Source organism: Lepidochelys kempii, chromosome 2 (genome assembly GCF_965140285.1).
Source record: "Lepidochelys kempii isolate rLepKem1 chromosome 2, rLepKem1.hap1, whole genome shotgun sequence".
Classification (NCBI taxonomy): Eukaryota; Metazoa; Chordata; order Testudines; family Cheloniidae; genus Lepidochelys; species Lepidochelys kempii.
The window spans coordinates 29,973,753-30,000,528 of record NC_136381.1 but is presented as its reverse complement, the minus strand read 5'-3'; the positions used below and the strand labels follow the sequence as shown (position 1 = coordinate 30,000,528).

Here is a 26,776-nt window from a genome sequence, read left to right as displayed (position 1 = left end):
AATAGATCATACTGCACCACAAGCAAAGTAACAGCTATAGGATAAGGCTTTAGCAGTTGGGAGGAAACCACTATGTTAGCCAAATCTGTATACTTTAACAGGTCACGGAGTTTAGGCACAACTGACCAGTATAAGGGTAAGTGCCTCCCACTAGGCTTATTATTTGGCATCATTCTGGTGGCCAGAATCTATGCAAGGATGTCAGGGTAATATGGGACCTAAGTACTATGCATTCTTGAAGGACCTTAAGGTCTTCAGACAACCTAGAAAACTAGATTTGGTTAGAATGAGCAAGGACTGACCATCACCTATCCGATGAAGTGAGCTGTAGCTCACGAAAGTTTATGCGCAAATAAATTTCTTAGTCTCTAAGGTGCCACAAGTACTCCTTTTCTTTTTGCGAATACAGACTAACATGGCTGCTACTCTGAAACCTCTATTATGACGGTGTTTTTTTTAATAAAATTGCAGCTTTTCCTCCCAAGCACAAAAGTCTCTTTATTACAAACATGCTGAGTTAACCCCCTCTGGAAATATGGAAGATTTTGAAGCTGTTACAAACCATTAACAAGAGTGTAGCAGCACTAATGACCACAATTATAGCACCATCCCTTCTACCCAAGAAAAACTTCTCTTTCTCTCTCTCTTTCTTAAACGTGAAAAAAAAAATCCCAAGTGTCATTTAAAAACAAAGAAAGGGTTTGCTTGGAAGAAACTTCTGTTTGCTCTACACTTCTCCATGTTTCCAAGCTGGAACATATTTTCCCTACAGAGTTTATTAAGGCCAGTATTCCACAGCATTAGCATCTTGATGCTCCAGAAGTGAAGACTGGTGTTTTAATACTGGGTAATCCTAAAAATCGTAGGTAGTTTCCCTAAATCCTTACGCTTCATATCCCTTCTTTCATCAGTCAGTAATCACTTTTTTTCTATTTTGAGGTCAGTTCATCATCATCATCATCATCTTCTCCTCTTCCCCTGCCCCCAGAGTTCTACTTGTTCATAACATCACACACACATAAAAAGAGACAAACACTGGTAACACATATTACTATTTAGCATATATGCATTTTGGGTGGTAATAATTTAGCATTGTTGTCCCTACAAAACACGCAAGATTCAAGTAATGTGTCAATAGGTCAAGTTCAGACTTAGTGTGAGGGGGTTGAAATTCAATGGATTCGTACCTCCTTACATCAGTTCTGAATTTAGCACAATGTCAGCAAAAAGATTCAAAATGAGACACTACAATCTAACAGCATGGGGAGCTTAGATCATGGATATTTCATTTTCCTTTATGTAATATAAACTATATTATCCACAACCTCAATTTAATAATTTAGCATTTTTGATGTAAATAATGTAATTTAATTAAAATTTAAGTAACACCAGAAGGAGAGACAGTTTTTGGGTCCAATGGCAAAGGACATGTCAAAGCTATACTGTCTTGCTTTGTGTCTGTCAATTGTTATGGAGAGTTAGCACCATATTGGTAAAATGGACCCCATATTTAAAGTCTAACCCTGCAAACACATATGCACATGATAGTCAACAGAGTACTGCCCATAATGTATTTTCAATTTTTTAGATTAAATTTTCCTAGAAAATTCACATGAAATATGTTAAATAATCCAATAAAATATTTTGATCATAAACAAAAAGTGTAGCAATAATGCATTAAGTATCCTAAGAACTATTATTTTAAATACTATTAAAATTAAGAGTATAAGTTGATGATCTAGTTAAGCAAAAATCATTATGTGTACATAATATTCTATTCTACCATACATTTGCCAAAGACTGATGAGATCAATAACAAATGTTTACCACCTTGCATAGTATCACTGACAATCGTCGGTAGTAATTATTTGCTGCTGTATTCATCTGGTAGCACTAAGTGAATCAGTAAAATCCCCACATCTCTAAACATTTGTCAATTGATATTATCTTTACTCTTTCATACAATACTGCTTATGGTACACTGAAGAAAAGGGTATATATCCTAAAGAGGAAAATATATAAAAAAGGTTTATTAAAATCACTATATAATAAATATATGTTTATATTCACTTGTGTGTCTCTTGCAAGTCATGAAATAACTGCAGAAAATACAGCTCTTACCATGACAGCTGGGTAGTGCTCTGTTCCACCCAGGTCTTCCATCATCTCCCATAATACAGGTAAGTGTAGAATACCCTTGAAGAACATAACCTGCATCACAGTAATATGTGACTGTTGATCCCAGTTTATAATCCATTCCAAGTCTTGTGCCATTCATTACATTTCCAGGATCAAAGCAGGACTCACGTAGTTTTGCTACAAAAAGAAAGCAAATGCAAAGGCAATTTTAAGTACATATGGAAATGTTGGATAGATTATTCCTGCGGTGCTTTTAGGTCCCCTCAGAGCTCATAGGAGCCTAAAATTTTCTTCCTTTTAAATTCCTCAATTCATCCTTCATACGTTTTGTATCTCATTGATCTTTCCATCAATTTAGGAGAACTGCACACAGTACTCTATAATGACCAAGAACTATCCCCAGAGGTAAAAAAGTAAGATGGTCCAGCCGATACTGGCAGAGCCGCTGATGGGGGGGGGGGGGGGGGAGAAGAGGGAGAGGCAAAAGGGGCAACTGCCCTGGGGCCCGGTGATTTAAAAGGGCCCCGGGCTCCTGGCCTCCACCACTGCTACCCCGGGGCTCTGGTGGCAATTTAAAGGACCGAGGGCTCCCAGGTCCTTTAAATTGCTGCTGAAGCCCTGGGTGGTGCGGGCCAGGCAGAGCTGAAGGACTGGCTGGGGGATTTTGGCTCCAGCCCCGCCCCTTGCACCAGAGGCCCTGCCCCTTCCTCCCAAGAGCCCACCCTTTCCGGGGGAGGGGGGCAGAGCCCCCCGCCCCTGCCATGCTCAGAATCCTGGCACCCTGTGTACCAGTAAGTCATTTAAGTTACTTTCACCCCTGACTACTCCCTATATGTAGAGTTCTCTCAACAGATCAACCACTCTTTTCTGTTGGTCGACTGTCAATCCTATCAGGCAGTGATGTAGTCAAGTAGGAGGCCTGAACTAAGATCTCATGCACAGTGCCCCATGGGCAATTAGGCAAACATGAGTGGTTGTTTGTTTTTAAAATTATATTGATTGAAAACTCAGAACTGAAAAATTAGTTACTAAGTACTTTATAATCAAATAAAGTGCACATAAATGATCAGCATTTCAGATTTGTTCAAAGTGAACAGCAAATTTGTATCTACAGTACCATTTTTTATTATAAAAGTTTTCCCTCTGTAAATGTATTTTTTTTTTTACTCATTGGAGGTCTCATTATATATGGACTCCTGATACTGTACTTATCAAATGTATTTCTTATTTGTAACTTCTCATTATATTCAAAACTATCTTAATACTTGCACATGGTCCTGTTGTTTCTCCCTTCTTTCTGTAATAAAAATAAACTGTCTAATGCCAAAGAGCCATCAAGAAGTTAACACACTACAAGCAAATAGTAGCTCAACATGTTTTTCCATTCCAGCAGCAATAACCCACAGGAAGAAAGTAAATGCTAAAAAGGAAATACTTGTAATTTAATTTCATTAAACAAAGAGTATATGATATCAGAAAATGACACAAGAAGCACATCATACATAGATACTTTTGTGGTTGTATGGGGGAGATTGGCTTAAGAGCATTACCATAGCTAGCTGATCAAACAGAAGACACCTCACTAGACTATGAGAACTGCATATTTCACCCTCTCATTTAATATGAGAACTAGCAAGAAGAGAGAAATAAAATACTCATATTATATATTGTTCCAGGTACATCTGCATCAGAACAGAGAAACATGGAATGTCTTTTTCATTATTTAAACTTCATATTTGTCATTAGAGTGTTATGTCCATTGACGTGGTAAATAGAGCTGTTGAAACCCCATTCTTTTTCCAAATATTTTATCAGACCTCACACACCTTATTTGCAGTGTTGATGTGTCCCATATGACTGTTAGATACAACAACAGCTGTACAGTTATATTTAAGTGTAGACATCCCCATGAAAGGAGCCTCTGAACTTAATTGGGGGTGTTCCACTCAGGAAGATCCCAGGTGCTGCAATCCAGCCTTGAAGACTACAACTCCCATGATACTTTGGGGAAGGAGACAGACTTCTCTGCCTCGGTTTCAATGGGCTCCATTTTGTGAGGACTTAGAAAGTTAAAAGTGAATAGCTGCAGAGTTGTAGGGAGTCTTGTCTGAGCTCTGTTCAAGCAGGGCACCAGCCTGCTGCGGTCGCCTATTGTGACTTGGGAGCTGAGACTGTTAATGGTCCTCTGATCAGGGTATGGAAGAGATAGCTTTGTGGAGCTTTGTCCAAGCCAGGACAAAGACTGTTGCTGGGGCAAGAACTGACTGAGTTTGGGTGAAAACAGTGTGAGTAACCACAACTCTTCTTTCGTTTATTTAGGAAAGTGCTGTCAAGGAAAAGGGGGTGATGAAAGACTAAGTGGTCTCCTTGAGGCTGTAAAGTGGTCTTGTCTAACCAGGATCCAAGATTATTGACCTCTGGTTATAACAACGCCCGTCTTCAGAGCGGTCGTGGAGCTTGGATTGATCCACATTTAGAATCACTTTGCCCTTTGTTGACTTGGCTGGATTACTTTACCGGACCAACGAAGTGCTGTGCCCAGCTTGAGCGTCTCCAAGCACGCCCACACAAGCAGTTGTCTGGAACTTTGAAGTTCAGAGGAGTGCACACTCAGAGGTGGGGTAGCTAATTCTGGCATAAAAATGTATATCGGTTAAGTTTCATTTACTACTGTAAACTGTATTTATTAATTGATTTAAGCACCCCTCTGCTGACTTGAAGGGGTTCAGACATTTTATTAATCTCAATCTGTTATATCCTGTTTTTTCTAAATTGTTAAATAAAGATTAGGGATATCAAGCGATTAAAATATTAATTGTGATTGCATGATTTAAAAAAAATCATGATTAATTGCACTGTTAAACAATAACAGAATACCATTTATTTATTTATTTTGGGTTTTTTTTACAATGAATCACAATTTAAAAGGATAATAGTGATTAATTGCAGTTTTAATCACACTGTTAAATGATAGAATACAAATGGATGTTCTGGATAAATATTTTGGATGTTTTTCTACATTTTTCAAATATATTGATTTCAGTTACAACACAGAATACAAAGTGTAGAGTGCTCACTTTATATGTGTTTTTATTACAACTATTTGCACTGTAAAAAACAAAAATAGTATTTTTCAACTCCCCCATTACAAATACTATAGTGCAATCTCTTTTTATCATGAAAGTTGAACTTACAAATGTAGAATTATGTACAAAAATAACTGCATTCAAAAACAAAACAATGTAAAACTGTAGAGCCTGTAAGTCCACTCAGGCCTATTTCTTGTTCAGCCAATCACTCAGACAAACAAGTATCTCTTGTGGGAGATAATGCTGCCGACTTCTTGTTTATAATGTCACCTGAAATTCAGAACAGACATTCGCATGGCACTGTTGTAGCCAGCGTCACAAGATATTTACGTGCCAGATGTGCTAAAGATTCATATGTCCTTTTATGCTTTAGCCACCATTCCAGAGGACATGTGTCCCTTCTGATGATGGGTTGCTCTATCCAAAGCAGTACAGACAGAGGCATGTTCATTTTCATCATTTGAGTCAGATGCCACCAGCAGATAGTTAATTTTCTTTTTTTGGTGGTTCAAGTTCTGTAGTTTCTGCACTGGAGTGTTGCTCTTTTAAGACTTCTGAAAGCATGCTCCACACCTCGTCCCTCTCAGATTTTGGAAGGCACTTCAGATTCTTAAACCTTGGGTCAAGTGCTGTATCCTTAGAAATTTCACACTGGTAACTTCTTTGCATTTTGTCAAATCTGCAGTGAAAGTGTTCTTAGAACATGTGCTGGGTCATCATTTAAGACTGTTATAGCATGAAATATATGGCAGAATGTGAGTAAAACAGAGCAAAAGACATACAATTCTCCCCCAAGGAGTTCAGTCACAAATTTAATTAACACATTTTTTTAATGAGCATCATCACAATGAATGCATGTCCTCTATAATGGTGTCCAAAGCATGAAGAGGCATACAAATGTTTAGCATATCTGGCATGTAAATACCTCGCAATGTCGGCAAGGAAAGTGCCATGTGAACGCCAGTACTTACTTTCAGGTGACACTGTAAATAAGAAGCGGGCAGCATTATCTCCCGTAAATGTAAACAAACTTGTTTGTCTTAGAGATTGGCTGAGCAAGAAGTAGGACTGAGTGGACTTGTACGCTCCGAAGTTTTAAACTGTTTTGTTTGAGTGCAGTTTTGTAACAAAAAAATATATACATTTGTAAGTTGCACTTTCATGATAGAGAGAATGCACTACAGTACTTGTACTAGGTGAATTGAAAAATACTATTTATTTTATCATTTACACAGTGCAAACATTTGTAAAAATATAAAGTGAGCACTGTACACTTCGTACTCTGTTGTAATGAAATCAATATATTTGAAAATGTAGAAAATCATCCAAAAATATTAAATAAATTTAAATTGGTATTCTATTGTTGAACAGTGCGATTAAAGCTGCAATTAATCATGATTATTTTTTTTTAATTACTCGTGTGAGATAACTGCGACTAATCGGCAGCCCAAGTAAAGATGTGTTAACCAGTACAGAGTTTATAACTGGTACTTTTGAGTTAGACCCATTGCATAGAGTAGCTCAGGTTTACTTCTGGAGGCTCCCAAGGCATGTCAGTACCAGCCCCAGCAAGGTAGATGCACCTCCAAGATTAATCTTCCTTATAAGTAAAATGACTGCAGCAGAGGGGTGGATAGAGGATTCCCACACATCCACCATCACCACTGGGATACTCAGGATCCCCTTAAAATTGACAGGCACCCTGACACACAGGTGAGTGTTGCCTGCTCCCAAGTAAACCCGGGAAGGAAAGACGGGATCACTTAAGCATAGGTAGTATGCATGCAAGCAGATTTATTTTTGGATGCTGATTCCAGTGTTTGTGGCATCATAATTCTCTCCAAAGTTATGACCTGTGATGTCTCAGAAAGTACAGTGTAACATCAGTAAATGAATGGGAGTGGAGGAGAAAACTGATTATAAAGGACAAAACGTATACAACACAAATATCTTGAAATCTGTTTCTGATGGTAAATGAATGGAGAGAAAGTACAATTTACTGACATTTCAGTAAAACATCACATCACACCACTTCAGGTTAAATTTAAGACATTGTCCCTCATTTTCAAAGGTCCACAGTTTACCTGCAGGACCGCCTCATCCTATTCATATCCTCTCTGTTACAACTAGAGAAATCATGAAGTTTCTGTGTACGAGTCAGAGCTATTGCTGAGACAGGTCCACAAATCTGGAATGCACTCCTGGTACAGAATAGGATAACCACAAAAACCTTCAAAGAAATATGCAATAAAACCATAACATAAGTCAATTTATAAAGGAAGGAAGGATGGATAGATATGGATGCCATATAACAAATTAGAGAGGAAGAGAAAATGAGGTGGAATAATCAGTCATATATAGAATGCAATATCAAAAGCTGCAGTTACAAAACACTGAAGGGAAGTGTCTGGGAGAGTAGTGATCAGTCACATTATATATCTTCAGTGAGCAGCAATTACAGTTATGCAATTTTATTTTCTCCAAAGATACAGCTAATATAGATTCCCATGCATGTTGACTAAACACTAAAGATGTTGCCATAAAAACAAAGCTAAGATGCATCTTCTTAATAAGTATATTTCAAAATAAAACCTGAAACATGCAACACCCTCATCTTACTCATAGAAATCTGAAATAGGTGTTGAACGAACATGGAAGGAAGATGTCTGTAAATCAGATTCTAACATATGACCAAGGTAGTTGTCATAAATATAAAGGGAAGGGTAACAACCTTCCTGTATACAGTACGATAAAATCCCTCCTGGCCAGAGGCACAATATATTTTTATCTGTAAAGGGTTAAGAAGCTCAGGTAACCTGGCTGGCACCTGACCAAAAGGACCAATAAGGGGACAAGATACTTTCAAATCGGGACAGGGTGTGAAGGCTTTTGTCTGTCTGTTCTCTGTGCTTGCTGGAGAGAGATCAAACAAGCAAGCAATCCAACTCCATTAGAATTAGTAAGTACTAGCAAGGAAATGTGTTAGTTTACTTTTGTTTTGGCTTGTGATTTTCTCTGTGCTGAGAGGAAGGTGTATTCCTGGTTTTCTTATTGTAACTTTAAAGTTTTTGCCCAGAGGGAAATCCTCTGTGTTTTAAATCTGATTGCCCTGTGAGATTAGCTTCCCTTCTAATTTTACAGAGGTGCTTCTTTTACCTTTTTTTCTTTCTAATAAAGTTCTGTTTTTTTAAGAGCCTGACTGATTTCTCTATTGTCCTAAGACCCAGGGGTTTGGGTCTGTGATCACTTTGTAACCAACTGGTTAGGATATTATTCTCAAGCCTCCCAAGGAAAGGGGGTGTAACAGCTTGGGAGGATATTTTGGGGGAATAGGAACTCCAAGTGGTCCTTTCCCTGATTCTGTGTTAAATCACTTGGTGGTGGCAGTGTACCCTCCAAGGGCAAAGAGTTTGGGCAAACTTGGGGAAGTTTTACCCTAAGCTGGTAAAAATAACCTTAGGGGGCTTTCATGTGGGTCCCCACATTTGTATTCTAGAGTTCAGAGTGGGGAGGGGAACCCTGACAGTAGTCAAGCACTGAATGTAGAGTAACAGGCTCTGCAAGAGCTTTCACAGAATATCAGAAACCCTTTCTACTTAAATTCATAGTATACCTTTCTGATAGTCTGTCTCTGAGCAAGTCAGACCTTGGACACAAACTCAGAGACATCAGACTTCTCAGCTTCTACACCCTCTGGAACCATGTGTTCTGTATTCTGATTCACTATCAAAACATCGTAGATGATGGGCTGACTAATAATTCCTGGTCAAATATTGAGTCCCTCCCTGATCACACAGATGGCATTAGGTCTCCATTAAGCACTGCGTGAATGGTGGGACTAAACCAAAGATAGCAATTATTAGATGTGGTGTGTTAACACTGACATGTCAGGTCTCACTGGATGCTTTGAGGCAGTTGAAATGCAGCTTGGAGACCAATGCATACATGGATGTTGCTGGTAGAGTTTCAGTGCTGAACTGAGAACCCTTTACATTGGATAGCCAAAGCAAAAGATACTTTCAAGACCTTTTAGGACATTTTGCATTCAACATATGGGAAGCAATATCAGAAGCAAGGAGAATTTTCAGGCACTTTGTTCAGCTTACTGTGACATCCATGAGCAAATGTCAAAGACAAAGCAGTCACAGTGTGCTCCACAGATCAGGATATTAGTCATGCCTCTCCCTTATGAACATACTGCAACTGTACTCTGAGCACTTCTCAAAGCCACCAGAATGCTTCTCCATTCTGAAGGAGAAAGGAGGGAATGTGGGAGAACAAAAACAAACAAACAAATATAAGAAACTGCAGGTGCAAGGGTTGTGAGGGAGAACCAAATCTCCCTGATGCCAATGGAGTCATGACACTAAAATTCCTTGTGCAGCTGGAAATGGCCCACCTTGATTATCATACACATTGTAAGGAGAGTGATCACTTTACATAAGCTATTACCAGCAGGAGAGTGGGGTGGGGGGAGAGAAAACCTTTTGTAGTGATGATCACCTATTTTTTCATGGTTTGTGTGTATAAAAACGTCTTCTGTACTTTCCACAGTATGCATCCGATGAAGTGAGCTGTAGCTCACAAAAGCTTATGCTCAAATAAATTGGTTAGTCTCTAAGGTGCCACAAGTACTCCTTTTCTTTTTGCGAATACAGACTAACATGGCTGTTACTCTGAAACTAATACATATGGCACTTACCATGGATGAAGGCCAGTTCACACGCCAAACGTGGTCACAAAGAAACTGGTACTAAAGCACTCAGGTTCTGAAGTCTTTTCTTCACTGCAGCGTTAGCTTGACTGTTGCCCCAATCCATATTCCCATCCACACACAAAAATGTCCATCATAAATAAGTATTGCTTTAAAGGCAAGATAGTTGGCCCCCTGAGGGCATGAGGGATGAAGCTCAAATGGTACTACACTTGATCTAATAATCTAGTGGAGATGCATGTACAGGCAGCAGCTCAAATTAAACGCAACTCACCAGCTGTTAATCCAATCTCTCTGTGCTGCTAATCAAATCACTCTGTGTAGTTTAAGCACTGTTTCACAGCATGGCTGCTTTCACTCAAGCTCCCTGAGCAGCTACATTTGAGTTACTTCTACTCGAGTAATTCCACTCGAGCTAGTCTAGTTTGAGTGGTGTGACTTGAGTGGAGTAATTCAAGTGAATTGTTGCAGTGAAGACAAGCCCTAATGCAGAGCTGGCCTTGATTAATAACCCCCACCCCTGAAGCCAGTGCTCTGTACTTTGAGCTATACAAGTTCCCCACCTGGCTTCACATTTGAAGCGCAAACCCAAGAGTGACAATCATAATTGCCTCTATGGAGAATGAACATTTGATTGCAATAATAATAATAATAATAATAAATAATAATGTATCAAGAGTTTATCCAACAGTTTTGTTGTTGCTCATTTAAATGTATTAATTATTTTGGCTATTTCAAGTGTGATGTGATGTTATTTTTGCTATTTTAAGTATCATGTTTCTGTTATGTTAATATGGTACTCCAAGAGTGCCTTTGTTGTACTTACTACAGAGTGACTCATGCCAAAGAGGTACCCATAAATGCCATTGATATTTGTAAGGGAAAAGGGGGGGAAAACCAAGGAAGATGAAAAAGGCATTTTGATAATTCCAGATTCTACTGTGTCTCTACCATATTTTCCGTGTTTCTTTTATGCTCCAGTAATTCATTCTTTGCCATTGGATATTCTGCTTTGGGTATTGGATGTTTATGTATAGCACTTAAGTGAATTGTAACACATCACTGAAGAATCAAGCAATGGATTGAAATGCAAGGGCTAGAAACCATTAATACAAATGAATATGAAACATTACAATAGTTCCTTTGTATTAATGTGGACATATAGAAGTGATTCTGGCACCATCACAATATGCTGAGCAGTACCTATTCCAGAGGATAATGGACATCTCACAGTGTAAGGCACTACTCTGTCTGAGGGTGTCAGAATTATGTAATGGTAATAAGAAAATAATCATAATCTTTGTTGTTGTTTTTTAATGGGGAAATAAAATCTCTTCTTGCTCATATCTCAATTTTCAAATGCTAATTTGAAATGTATTCGTAGGCAAGTGCTGTCATTTTGACCCCAACACCGGATTCAGGGGGAGTTTTCCCCATGTCAGAGGAGGGAGAAGTAGAATTAGGCCCATTGTTTCCCAAACAACCTGATGGATAAACACTACTGTTATTTAGAGTTGCAGATACAGATTTCAAATCACTTTATATAGGTGGGCAATCACTATCATTTATACAGATGGCAAATCCTGAGAAACAGACAAATAAGTATTTTCACAAGATCACACAGCAAATCAGTGGTAAAGCTAGGCACAAAACCCAGGCTTCTTGATTTCAAAATCCCATTAACTATGCAATTTTCTTCCCTGGATGCACAAGTAGAAAGAGGGGAGTGAGAAAGTCTGTACCCGTATTTTCATAATTTTACAACTCTATGATAAATTTTGTAGAAAGTATGCATTGTGAGGTATTGTTTGAAAATTCATAATCTGCTGAACATTATTGTCCTGGTGAAATATGTATGTAAAGTTATAAAATTCTACTGTATACAACATGTTCCAAAGTCAGGAGAAACAGCTTCATACCAGTTCCTCAGAGACAAAAGGCTAGCCAGCACCACAGCCATTTATCAAAATAATCTAATGGACTATCACCTGGTTAAATGGCCATTCTTTGGCAGGAAGAAGTGTGTGAAAGAAATTTATATATTGGCGATGGAACAGCTTTAAATTTTTGTGCAAACAGACTTGCTGTTGCCTGAACTCCAGCTGGAGACATTACTCAAAGAGGAGAAAGACATGTAAAAATGAGGAACAGAGGCCCCAAATCATCTCTTTCCTCCATTTCTCTTTGCCCACGACATCCAATGCCTGAAGGACAAGGAAAGGAGCATTGAACTGGGGGAAGGGTCCTGGTTGAAAGGCATCCAGCCAGTAAGTCTTCAAAAGCATTTGGCGACAGACATTTTGCTTTTAATTCACTTAGCTTGTTAAGTTGGGTATTAGTTTGTGTTTCACCTTTTATTTATTTATAACCAATTCTGACTTTTATGCCTCATTACATATAATCATTTAAAATCTATCTTTCTGCAGTTTATAAACTTGTTTTATTGTTTTATCTAAGCCAGTGTGTTTGGACTTAAGTGTTTGGGGGAACAACATTTGTGTATATAATTTGCTATTAATGAAATGATGTAATTTATATGAGCTTGTATTCTCCAGGACTGGGCAATACAAGACACACATTTCTGGTGGAAAGTCTGGCATTGGGAATTTGCTGGTGTCACTCTGCTGTAGAATTCAAGGGGGGCAATCTGGCTGGCTGAGGCACTCTGGCAGTATATCAGAGGGTAGTTTACCTGCTGAGGGCTGGGTGGGAGTGGTTGTGCTCACAGCAAAGCACTGTCAAATGCACCCCAGGCTGGAGAACTGAGGGGATGCAGCTTAAGTCTAACAGTCCAGATTGTACCGTGTGTAATGTCACAGGGAGATTGTAGCCTTCAATGGTGGTCTTTCATACTTTATTTGGGAGAAAGAACAGACCAATTAATTAGCCTTACAAAGGCCCAAGAGTTCATAAACCTTGCTTTGACTGGAAACTTAACATATATCCTTCTGTTCCTGGGCTGAGTTTTTCAATACACTTGCTATTTATTTTACCTAATTATTCTTTGATATTTTTTGATGAGACATATTGTCCTTTCAGCCATCCAAGGAAAGCTTATCCTTTTTTGGTGAAATCATAATGTGGAATCCAAGACTTCACAATCAATCCCATGATAATAACAATACAAAAAGACAATAACATTGGTAACACAAGAGTTTGACTCAATGGCAGGTCAGGCAGGGAGAGCTTGCCTCAAATATATTAATTAATTAACCTTTGGAATTCACTGCAAGTAGATATCAATGAGTCCAAGAGTTTACTGAGATTAAACATTTAGAGGTTTTGAAATTAAGACAATGGACTGGAATTCAGGACTTTCTCAATTAAATTTCCTGCTCTTCCACAGACTTTCTACATGATGCTGCTGGACGAGTCATTTAACATCTCTATGCTTCAGATCCCTATTTGTAAAACAGGATTAACAATACTTCCTTTCTCCCATCCTTTGTCTGTCTTTTCTATTTAGATTGTAAACTCTTTGAGGGGAGCACTGCATCGTTCTAAGTGTCTTTACAGTGCCTAGCGCAATGGGGCCGCAATATCACTTTTATGTAAATAAAAATATTATAGTTATTAGTTATAATGAAATTGACAATAATGCCTCAAAATTTAATCTGCATTTAACTTCTGTTTGTTTTCAAAGTCCACCTAATTTTGTGGGCCTAATTCTTTCATCAGAACAATGGACACAGCTTCCAACAGTGAGCACAAGGAATGGTAACTGCACTTGCATAGGTTTAAACTCATTGTTCTGTATCCATTGGTGAGCACAGTGTCCCTAAAGAGAACTCAAGAGACTTTTTATCTGTTAAAATCCATGTATCTCAGGAGATTTGCTTGAGGGCCTGTGCCTCTGCACTGCCTCATTGCCCCCTTCCTCTACAAGTGATTCCTTAGCGCTTCTGTATGACTCTGTCACTATTCAGTTCCCTGCTCAGGAACAAGAGAGGGTGTTCTCTGAGAGGTAAGGTGTGATGGTTTGGAGACTTGTCTACATACAACTTAAGAATTCTGTTTGATATTATAAACTATGTATAGCTTCAATCTCACTGTGGAAGTAAATCAGCTGTGGGATGGAAAAAAGAGCCCAGTCACATATCACACACATTATCTGGAAGAAGCTACAGCACAAAACAAAAATAAGTCATTAATACTTAATAACTGGGCTCTGGCAGGATATTGAGTATGCTAAGGAGGACGTTATATAGGGGGAGGATGTCTCAGTTGTTCTTTGGGACAAGGATTGGAGTAATGGAAAATCCCCAGAAGGGAACAAAGAAACCAGGCATTAGGACTGGCATTTAAAAACTCAGATGCTGAGAGAGTCAGGAGACAAAGGGTCATCCATCCTAAGAAGAAGGAAACTTTTGACTCTCAGACCAGCCAAAGTTGAAGGAAGCTGGCTGCAGGGGTCAAAGAGAAAACTCCATGTTCCATAGCTGAAGCCATGAGCTGAAGGAATGAGGTCCATGAGAGGGGACTTGGAACCCTCAAAGAACACTGACCCAAGTCCCAATGAACCCTCAAGAATGGTGAGGAAACTCAGGCAGGGAATAGCATGCAGATATTTACTTTTTTTCTGGATCTGGATCTCTTGTGCTGTCTAAAGTGTAGACTGATGGATAGAAATTCTTCTGCAAAGTTTGCACATTTACTTCAACTATCACATGGCTCTGAAGGGGTAAACAGTAAACTGGAGTACCCACAATGTTGGAGCTCTGGGAAGGGTGTGCTTAAACTACTTGAAGTTTTGAGAGGATCAGCACCAGTGTTCCCTCTAATTTTTTTATGTCCAAGTGCCACGTTCGGAATAAATGTTATGTGCACCAATGTGAAGGTGATGTGTAACACATCACCTTCACATTGGTGCACATAACATAATTCATGTGGTGGGGCTGGGGATGAGAGGTTTGGAGTGTGAGAGGGGGCTCAGGGCTGGGGCAGAGGGTTAGGGTGGGGCCAGGGATGAGGGTTTTGGGGTACAGGCTGCCCCGGGGCTGTGGTGAGGAGAGAGGACTCCCCAAGCCCTCTCTTGCCTCAGCAGCTTGGGGATGAGGGAGAGGTGCCTCTCCCCGGCTGCGGCACCTCTGGCAGGGCTGGGTTAGGTTGGGCTGAGGGGGGGGTTCCTCTCCCCCGGCTGCAGGAAGTCCGGATCAGGTCTACGGAGAGGTCCGCCTCTCCCTTCTGCGGCAGGTCCACGCTGAGGCCTGCGGGGTGGGGCACCTCCCCCCACCACAGCAGGTCTGCGCTGAGGCCTGTGGGGTGGGGCACCTCTCCCCACCACAGCAGGTCCATGCTTTGTCCAGCAAGGAGGAGCACCTCTCCCTGCCACAGCAGGTCCATGCTTTGGCTGGCAGAGAGGGGCGCCTCTCCCCACCGAGGCAGGTCCGTGCTGAGGGAGAGGAATCTCTCCTTACCGCAGCCCTGAGCCCCTGTGCGGGACTTAATAGGCAGTTGCACAGCCACGCAGCAACGCAGCTCAGAGGGAACTTAGATCTGCACTAATCTTGGGACCTGGGCAGCTGGACTGCAGGGTCCCACTTCCAAAAGTGATACCGGACAAGAGTCTTTGCCCAGGGAGTATGCTTGGAGTCCAAAGAAAAAGAGAGTGCCTGTCTATCCAGACCAAAGGGTACTAAAAATGCATGGATTTAGTGTTGGGATCCAAATACAGCAGTCTGATGAATGTCCAAGCATGGGGAGTTTGACCAGAACTTTGACATGGGGAAATTAATGAAAATTGTTGCTTTTGGATTTACCATGAATTTATTGTAGAAACTACTCCATAGCTGAGGGGAGATGATGCCCTGGCAAACAGTCCTCCAGTAGGCTGAGCCAGTCTCATGGAACCAAATCCTTGTAGAGAAGGGCTTTGACAAGGTGACACACATTTCATAGAATCATAGAAGATTAGGGTTGGAAAAGACCTCAGGAGGTCATCTAGTCCAACCCACTACTCAAAGCAGGACCAACCCCAACTAACTGGACCTGGAACAACTGGAACCCTCTCCTTTTTACACTCCAGCTATCTGAAGAAGTGGCCCAATGAGCTTAAAATACATTGGCGGTATGATTTATATCCATTGGGACTCACTGTTCTCTACTGGGTAAGTACATATTCAGGAACTTTTTACAGTGAGCATTATTCGCCTAACAAGGCAGTGACAATCCTTTGAATGCCTACGATAAATATACAAAGATCTACTTTATAGTCTATGGTGTTAAGACCAAATTCAGAGAGATCTAATATGGACCATCATGTAAAAGTCTATTTCAAGACTTCTTTGTTGTTCTTAGGTCATTGACCTAACAGATTTAACACTTTTAAAGCTTTCAGCATCTCATCAGCATTCCTTACAGGGGTCTGATGTGCTAATATGCCAGAGGTTCTTATTAGCTTTTTTTCCCCCAACATAAATGTATCACATGTATATTAGGCACTGTTAAATTAAATATTGTTACTGGAACATTGTTTTTTTACTTTGTAAACTAATGTCTTAAAATGTGGGTTAAGAATAGCATACTGAATATTTACATTTACAATGAAATCCATCTGCGGATAGATTACACCTTAAACTGTGTGTGCATATATAATCATTCCAGAATGAGAGAAATAATTTTAACAAACCAATTTTACATTCATACCTCAGATTGCACATTTTAGTGTAATTCTGTATATTCATAAGATAAAACATTTTGTATCAAATTTTGTTCATGTTTGTGATACACAGAATATAAAAACAAAAAACACACACAACCAACCAAAAAAAAAAAACCCCACACAAAAAAAACCGAACACCTGTTGCATTTACCTTTATACTCCAGATGGAAACCAGTAAAGCTAACAGATCCATCACTCCGAAAAGCCAAGTGCATGTTGTTTGAGCTGCTTTCTATCCTCTCTGGCAACTTGCTATCTTGAAAACTCCCAATTAGTGGACTATTGCTGTCTAGCCCATCGTAGATATAGAGGAAGTCATAATTTGGTTCAATACTGAAACTATAAAACATTAAAAAGAAAAGAAATGTTAGGTAGAATATGCTTTGCATGATATCCTAACTCTGATCAGCTCAACTGAGTACTTACCAACACTGTTTCTAAAAGTAGGGGCAAAAAACACTCAATAGTAATGATTTGTGAAGATGATTAATGATAAATTATTATTTTTTTAAATGTCTTTATCTTTTGTAATTATTTTCCTGCCAGTCTGGAAACCATGCAGATATCTTTCTAGATAATAATTGTTAATGTAAATATTTCTAAATTCAGAGTATCAAACTCATAGAAAAATATTACCATGAGGTATGTATGTGTGAGTGAGTGAGAGAAAGAGAAATTGCTTTTTCTTTATTTATTTTAGAGTTGTGCAAAATTCAGTGATTTTAATTTCCAGTGGACCCATCATGCTATAACCTGGGGAGGGATGTGTTAAGATACAGTATAACGTTACTTGCAGAGTGTACATGCCATCCCCTGAAACTGAACTTTCCAGCACTGTGAGTGCTTGGCCTTTTGGTGACCCTAGTCCCAGAAATCTGGGACAATACCAGGGGGTTAGTGGCAGTCTGGCTACAACCAACCTAGCTGGAATGCTCAGATACTCAACCTTCTCTTCCTCCTATTTGAGTGAGTTTTGAACATCTTTTTGTGAAGGTGGTTGGGGAAGTTCTATGGCCTGTGTTACACAGGAGGTGGGACCAGGTGATAACAATGGCTCTTCTGGCCTTGGAATCTAAGAATCTATAAAAACCAAATGACTCATTGAGACTTCTGAACATAAAGTACAGTAAAAAGCCTACCTGGACATAGTAAAAGTTCTAACTGATATCTTAAAAGTATCTATTTAATGTGCATATTTTGCTATTGAGTAATAAGTAATTGGTGAGCAATAGTTCAGATGAAAGTAAACATTAAAAAAATCACTAGGCAATAGATTTTATAATATGACTAAAAAAAATCAGGGAAAGATTTGTCTCTTATGTTTGAACAATTCCTAGTACAATGGGGCCTCAAACCCAACTGGGATCTTTGGGAATTATAATAATAATTAATAATAAACATCAACTTCAAATAAATACTTTTCCACAGAAAGTGTCTGGTTTTGCTTTATGGTTATAATACCATGCAGACAGCAACATTCTCTCTGAATTCTCTGAAACAGTAGTAAGTGCTGCATTATGATAGAGGTGTTTAACAAACCAAATTTAATATCCAGGAAAATATTACTCACATGAACCATATTTTTATGTAACAATGTGGGCTAATAAAACTGGATCCAAATACTACTTTTAATGTTTTGCTTTAATCTCATGTGCACATTTCCTATGAAAGGTGCTGAACTGACAGCCCTCTGGTCAAAAAAAAAAAGTCCTTCCTTTCAGATAGGGGAGAACCCCACAAATTAGCTTACTCTGTCTTCCCGACCTTGTCATGGAGAGAATCTCTCTGTAGGCTTGATCCTGTAAGATGCTGAGCATCCTCCACTTCCAGTTTGGTTAGTGTCAGTTAAGGACCTTCTGCATCTCACGGGCATATTCAGCACCTTGCAGGATTGAGCCCTGTGTGTGTTCAAGTCTCTGTTTATTCGGCCCTTGGTGTCTCTGCGGAGACTGCTGACAAAGGTAACAATTACTGAGAGTTTTGATGGTTACTTAATGTGCTCTAGGTATTATCAGCTCTTACCCTATCAAGATCTGAGCAGCCACCAATGGTAATGATGTAAACATGATTAAAAAAAAAATATGGCCAAATAACAGCTTACCTGATAAATGCTAGTGATATAACATAGTCGTTATTAACAGTGATACTCCAGTCACAGTCTCGACTATGCGGATAGGGATGAGGAAAGTTTGGTGAAAGAATAAAACCTGATGAGCCTGTCAAGTTTCCTCCACAGGGTGCTGTAAATGGGGAGGGAAAGAGGTAAGTACCAGCAATCTGTTTACTAACATTTGAAAGTAGAGAGTCTTCAAAGAGTTAAATGAGAAACACTGTGTATTTAATGCAAGAGTTCACAAAGGAAACTTTAATAGGAGCAAAAATTAAAGTCACATTTCTGATAAGTCAATCTTCTAATTACCACAAAGTCAAATTTGTCACTGAACTTTACATCCTTTAAGTTTGTTACCATGGCATAAACATCAGAGCTTTTCTGAACCTGCTCTAAATTTGAAGAGTATTCTGGATAATGATTTGCAAACAAGCACAATAAGCATGCCACTTCAGGATTTCTATTACCAAGTACCATCAAAGGCAGGGGGTTTTTGTTTTTGTTTTTTGGGTTTTTTTTTTTAAGCGCTGAAATAGGGTTTACCGAGGTTACAAATGCAACCACATGTATGTGAGTTTCAATCTGGTAGGGTTTATCAGCAGTCCAGTTTGATGGGACTGTGGGCTTTACAAACTACATATCATACAGTTATGCTACTAAGTGTGGCTTACAGGCATACAAAGAAAATATTAGTACATCCTACAAGCACACTCAAAGTAGAACAAAGAAAGTTCTATGTGCGCCCAACAGCATGCAGGGAAGTTTGGGTTTTATTTTTAAAGGACAATTATGTAAGTGCTGTAACCATTAAGGTAGCATTACTGACAGTTACAATAATGAGGAAGGTATGGACAAGAGGAAGCTAATTCTCAGAACACTTAAGACTTTCCCTTGACCCTCAGGCTAACTGCATCCACCAGTCCCTTCTGGATCACATACTCTGGTCTACCCTTGGAGCTGTGACCTTGTAGACTGTGACTGCACATTGGCCACAAGTTATGAAAATAATTATTTATATTTTTACTTCCCCTGTTATTATTGTGCAGATGGGAGGCAGTACTATCCTTATTCTTAGGACCCCAATCTACCAGGACCACAAGATGCTGTGAGGAAGGTGAAAAACTCACTGGACAGCTTGCTTATATTCCTTAGAGAAAAAAATCCTTCCTGACCCCAACAGGTAACACCAAGCTGGAAACACAGCTCTGACAGCCACCCCACTTACAGGGCAATATGTGGGGAGGGGGGAGGGAGCATCTCTCAGCAGCAAGAATTGTTTCTGTATATCCAGGACTGCTTAAATGCAGAGAGGATGGGGAGTTCATTGGAAGCCCCAGCCCTAGTTCCCACCCATTCACAATGTCCATGTGCATTCTGTGTGAGAAGGAAGAAAAGAAGGAGGGACCCTGGTGAAGGGGCCTCTACTCACATTCCCTAAGAGCATGGTGCAGGATTGGGGCCCTAGTGCACAGCAACTATATTGTGGTCACACCTATTCCATTCATTAAGGAATTGACTATTGTATATGGTCATGCAGTTAACTAGAAAGTTCTCATTTCTCAAGGTGATTACTTTATCTTCATCACTGCTGCTGCCTTTATTTGTTATTATTTATTATCATCATCATCATCATCATCACAGACCTTAAAAAGCAAAGTAAGCAGTAAACTCATCCTTGGGTGTTTAGATTAGGCTTCACAAATTGTGTTTGAATTTCAGTGCAGATAATCATTCACTTTACATTTTCTACAAAGCCTCTGTTATCCAGTGTATCAGCTGACTGGCAAATGGCAGATATAAAACAGATTGTGTCGGATTGCACCAGGATAGCAAACACAAACTAATTCATAGAATGAAAGTCACTTACATGAGAAATTGAACCACAAGCCAATCATGAATTCAAGTAATATAACTGTAATTGTATACTGGACAAGTGCAATCTTATAAGGGGCTGACATTTTATACTGGAATCAAAATATTATTCATTTATATATATTTTGTTTAGAAAAAAAAGGACAAGAAATAGAGAAATCTAAGAATCCATTATCAGAGGAACAATACTTGGATTTTTTTTTTAATCATATTGGTACAGTAGGTGGTAATGGATTTTTAAATCACTATTTTGTCTTAAATCAATGAGAGGCAAACAAGAATTTTCAGGGTGTCCAAACCATATAATTATTGGAATTCAGTGGTAATAGTAACTGCATGTAACAATCATTTAGCCATATGGACCAAATATATTTCAAAGTCATTAGCACAGATGTGTTTGCTTTCCTTGCCGGTGATTCTTCAGTTATTGGGATTACACTGGAAATAGTTTCTCTGAGGTTTCCAAAGGCAGGATAGTATTATGCACATACTTGAATGCCACTGGGTTGTAGGTAAAGAATTTAACAGCTTGTGGAAGTATGAATTAGTGCCGATAATAATTTAATTGACTTGCCTTTGCAATAATGTGCTTAATAGATACTGTTCTGTCTTTTCAAAATGGAGGTTTACATTGCTGTAAGTCAGAAGTTTGATTTCATTGATTTGCATGCAGTGATAATTCAGAAGTAAGAATGAAAAACAAACAAAACCCACATGATTTCTTAAGATTGCCTTTAACAGAATTCACCATAAAGCTCCATCATACTAAGCCAATAAGAATTTATGCAAACATTCTAAAATTATATGGATACATGCAATATGAAAGTTGTTCACTGTAGCTGGAGTTCAAGATGACGTCTACATTCATACTCTTGTGATATACTAATGGTCCAAATTGCACCATTCACACATCCAAGAGCGGGAATGTGAAGAAGTGAACCGAAGAAGAAATGAAGTTTACTCACCTATAACCAGACTTCTTTGAGATGACCTCTACACATTAACATTCTTGAAATTCTCTGATGGGGAAACCTGAACCATCAGCACACCCCAAGAGTGGGAATGCAAAGAGGCCAGTAAAAGAAGAAGTCTTGTTTCTCTCCATTGTAAGTTAAGACAAACCATCAGCTCTGAATCAGTGTGTGTTCTAAGCTCTATTCTTTCACTGGTGGCAGTCCCCTGGTTGCCTGGTTTGTCGTCTCAATTTACTGTAGCTTATCTGTTAGGTTCTACTTGTGGAAATTCTGCTTTAATGGCTAAACCTAAGGTGTCTGTAATTAGATTCTGCATAAATACATCCGCCTCTGGAAACGGTGTCAGGTGGAATTCCCAGAATTTAGCCATTGCCCCCGAGTCTGACCTGTACTTCATCGTGGTGGAGGGGTGTAACATCTGAAGTAGGGGATCACTCATTGGAGCTATACCATCAGCTATGAAAGCTTGTTCAAAATATCACCTTGGGCATCATGTGAGGTGGACAGGTCCAAAAAGAACCCTGAAAATGATGGCTAACACAGGCAGCAAAGATGTAGGGCAGCAGCTGCATCTACCTATTCAAGGTGAAGGAAGTCTCTGAGAAAGACTCAATGGCTCGGGTCACTTAGTGTGAAGCCAGTACCAGTAGATGAGGAAAAGGGTTGCATTACTGTGCCTCTGTCTCATTTCAGTGGGACCAGGTATTTTTTGGGACAATCATTCGCTCTTGCTTTTGACCAGGGGTCGGCAACCTTCAGCATGCGGCCCATCAGAGTAATCTGCTGGCGGCTGTGAGACATTGTTTACATTGACCGTCTGCAGGCACAGCCCCCCGCAGCTCCAAGTGGCTGCAGTTCACCATTCCCATCCAATGGGAGCTGCGGGAAGCGGTGGGAGCATGTCCCTGCGGCCTGTGTCACTTCCCACAGCTCCCATTGGATGGCAACAGTGAACTGTGGCCACTAGGAGCTGCGGGGGGAGGGGGGGGGCATGCCTGCAGATGATCAAACGTAAACAAAACATCTCGTGGCCTGCCAGTGGATTACCCTGATGGGCCGTATGACAAAGGTTGCTGACCCCTGCTTTTGACCATGAATAACTTAGCATCCAGTTAAACCCCTGCCTTACTCTCAGCAGTAGATGCCTTGCTGTTGCCGTCTTCCCTTGGTGTAAATATGATGGGCTTGTGCCGAAGCCCTCCTGGGGATGCATGCCCTCTGATGTCGGAAGGCACGACTGCAGTATACTGTGGCAATGTATCCAATTGTAACTGAGATCTCCACCAGTCCATCAAAATTGCAACCTGGAATGTTGCAACTCTTCACAGGCATGGTCATCAGGTCACTGTCTCATGTAAAATGGACCATCTTGGCATATCAATTGCAGGCCTAACTGAAGCAAGGCTGATTGGTGACAGATGTCACAAGGTGGAAGATTCTTTACTTCTGTGTTCTGGTGGCCCCAGGGGGTAGCACTAATACTGAAGGTGAGGCTAAATCCTCCTTGATAACCTGGACACCCATGTCTTCTCGGTTACTTATGACATGTCTTAAACTCCGGCATGGTTATCTTGCTATCATAGTAGTCTATGCTCTGACAGAAGAATCTGTTGATTCAGTAAAAGATCATTTCTACGATCAATTGGAATCTCCAGTACCCACAGTCCCTCCACATGATAATCTTCTGATCCTGGGTAACCTAAATGCAGTTACTGGCTCTTTACAAACTAAGTCTGAACAGGTCATTGGTCATTATGGTTCAGGTACACCCAGTGATAACTCTTGCCACTTGCTCACATTCTGTGCCTCCCAGAATCTTTCCATTCTTGGATCATGGTTAAAGCAGTGATGCATACACCAGATGTCATGGATCTCGCACGATGGTGTCACTCAAGGAGTTGCACCACATCATCACACATGACAGAGAATATCATGGTGCTGAATGTGCAGCGAACACAGACCACCACCTAGTGGTTGCCCATATTGTGTTGAAGTGCCAAAGAGCAGGTAAGCCCTCTGAAATGATAAAGAAGTTCACACACTTCACATGCCAGGTTTAGCCAACAGGATTTGTATCAATGTCAGCAATAGATTCTCAGCTCTAGCCAACCTGCCGGAAGACATGGAGGTTGCCTGGTCTCTGTTCACTTCTATCCTTCACCAATCTGCTGAGCATACGATTGGTTTTAGGTGCCCAGCATGCTAACCATGGTTATTGGAAGTGGCCTTCCAGATAATTAAATTGAAGGTCACAGCCCACCAGCATGGCAATAAGCACATTCGTAATCAGCTGAAGCGAAAATTTAAAAACCCTGGCACTCTGCGATCATGAGGAATATTATAACCAAGGGGCGGATGATGTTGAATTTGGCTTAGCCAGGGGCAACTTAAAGCCAGCATTCTGCATGATCCGCAACCCCGGCAGTGAAGAGGTAGTCGCTATGAACAGCATCCTGAATGAAAGCCAAGGCGAACCATGTAAATTTGATGATGACATCCTCTCACTCTGAGTGGAACATTATCACAGTGCCCTGAACCACCCTTCAGCTGTGGCTTGCTCAGAGCTGGATGATCTGGCAGCCACTGTGGTTCAAGACCCAGACACTTATACTAAAGCATCAAAATTGGATGAAGTGAAGCATGCCATCTCTAAACTGAAAAACGGATGTGCAACCAGCACTGATGGAATCCCCCCAGATCTGCTAAAATGTGCTATTGACCCGATAGCAGAATCACTTCTGTCCATCTTTCATCTGGTGTGAAGAACTGGAACCTTGCCAACCGCCTGGAAGGATGGTATTGTGATCTTACTTTATAAGGGCAAGGCACCGCATAGTGAATATAAGAGCTACAGGCCGATCACCTTGCTGTCTGTTCCAGGGAAGGTGTTTACGCATGTTCTGCTAGCATGATTGGAGCTGGCATGCTTGGAGCCCCTGCTACATTGGAAGTGTCTCTCCCAACAGCCAGGCTTTCTGAGGAGCAGGTCCACATTAGATGCCATTTTGGCCCTCCGCTTGTTGTTGGAGATACACCATTAGTTCAGGAAGCCCCTGCACATCACTTTCATCCATCTTAAGTCTGCATTTGGTTCAGTTGACCATGTCACTCTATGGAAGGCCTTAAATGGCATAGGTGTCCTACCACTAAGCTGGAATTGATTAGAGAGCTGCATAATGGAACCATTGGTGTCAGGCAGGCTGTGTCTTGGCCCCTGCACTCTTTTGTTGTGCAATGTAGCATTCCGTCAGGTCCATAGGCATTAAGTTTGGTGATATCTTGCTCTCAGACTTTGACTACGCTGATGACATTGTTCTTCTAGTACACACCCCCAACAGGTTTTGCGAGGCACTCCTGCAAATGGAGGAGGAGTCGGCTAAGATTGACCTTCATGTTTTGTGGTCAAAGACAAAGCTGCAAAACCTAGGACCAAGTCCACCTGCTACTCCAATCTCTTTGAGTAATGAAACTGTCAAAGTGGTCTCCATGTTTGCTATTTGGGTTCTATACTCATCAGTTCCTCCAACTCTCACACAGAGGTTCTCCATCAGATTGGCATCACAGCATCTGCCATGGGTAATTTAAAATGAATATGGAACCAGCATCATCTCAGAATGACAACCAAGTTCAGGATCTATTTGAGCTGTATCCTCCCAGTACTGTTGTAATGCTGTGAAACTTGGACACTACACCACTCAGACTGGGCAAAGCTGTAGGCTTTCCACACAAAATGCCAACGTATTCAATTGGGCATAAAGTGGAATGACTTCATCTTATGGTCACTCTGGTCTACAGGCTACTGGGCCCATTGTCCACAGATGGTGCCTTACGCTTTTTGGACATATCGTGAGAATGCCACAAGACGTTCCAGTGAACTCCATTCTCCGGGTGGCTTGTAACATCTAGGATAAAATTCCACTAACCGAAGGGTGGAGACGGCCCAGAGGCAGACCCCCCCCCATTACATGGGTTTATCAAGTCTGTTTAGATGTTGGACTCTTGTGGCTAAGCGTTGAAGAAGCAGCCGCCATTGCTGGTATATATTTTAAATCTAGGGTTTCAAACTGACATAAGTGACTCTCTGATAGCCATATACACTATTGTATTATTTTTATTTAGCTGGTCCCTTGGTTTATTAATTTCCTGTTTGTAGTCTCTTTCTCAGTCAACATTCATATCTGTTTCATTTATATTCTTTAGCAACGACTGTATCTGTTTTCGTGGGTAGGCACTCCATAGAGACAATCCTTTTCGTCTACCTCTTGCCAAGAGGACTAGCTATTTCTCAGTGTGGCAGGCTCTCCAGAGCCCAAGATAAAGACATATATACTTGGTGTAATAATCATCTTTAATCTTCAGCTTTATAAATCATCTTCTAGGTAAAATACACTGCAGGAGCAGTAATTTCCTCACCTTGCAATAGGCTCTAAAATCATTTGAAGATTTTCTCTCTTTGTTCCCCTCCTTATTCATGCAGGAAGTTAAATCTCAGGTATTTCAGAATCAAGCATCCACCTGACATGTGGAAAATGCTGCTCAGAATTATGTGACCTTTCTGTTTAGAACCATCTTTATCCCATAATTGACTTGAAAAGACACACCCTGCACCCAGAACTAAGCCATATCTACCATTTGAAGCCACATCTCAAAATTCAGTATAATATCACTCAAGCACACTGATGGAAACACTGAGCTTTGGGGTGGCTCTGGGGGATCAGATTGTTGTTTTGGTGGGTGTGCATGAAAAGTCTATGGGCATGGAGGAGGCAGTTACACCTTGTGTAAAATTAATATGGCTAATATAATGTTATGGAGGTTAATCTGTATGGAAGGAATGTGCATTTTCCCAGGACGTGTGCAATGTATATTGGAGAAGGGGTAAAAGAAATGCAAATAAAACATGGTACTTAATTAAAATCCTCTTAGGGCTCCAAAAGGGGCCACAATAGGTTGTGCTTTCTTTTTCAGATCTCTGTGTGTTTTGGAGCAGGAGATGAAAGTGGAAAGTAATGAGAACTCTAGTGGAAGTAAAATGTTTCCCTTTTAAGACAGTGTCTGAGCTGCTAACAGCTTTGGATCCAAAAGCAAGCTAATAAGCCTCTGTGTAAATTCAAATTACCTAGCTGATGGGCACAAAGGAGCTGCAAATAATGAATACATCTGGTCAGCAAACAAGCTACTAGAAGACTCAGATTATGGCCCTCCAGGAAAGGGAGG

The 26,776-nt window shown here is 40.4% G+C and overlaps 1 protein-coding gene across 2 annotated transcripts in view; it reads right to left on the bottom strand.

Annotated features, from left to right (window-relative positions):
* CSMD3 (CUB and Sushi multiple domains 3) overlaps positions 1-26,776 on the bottom strand; it is a 1,215,628-nt gene that overhangs the window by 307,834 nt on the left and 881,018 nt on the right. For both annotated transcript variants that reach the window (XM_073330296.2, XM_073330291.2), the window contains 3 exons: positions 18,705-18,843; positions 16,755-16,942; positions 2,122-2,316 (listed from right to left, as the gene is read on the bottom strand). In XM_073330296.2, coding sequence (XP_073186397.1) covers positions 2,122-2,316; positions 16,755-16,942; positions 18,705-18,843 — 522 coding nt within the window. The remainder of the gene's footprint in view (positions 1-2,121; positions 2,317-16,754; positions 16,943-18,704; positions 18,844-26,776) is intronic.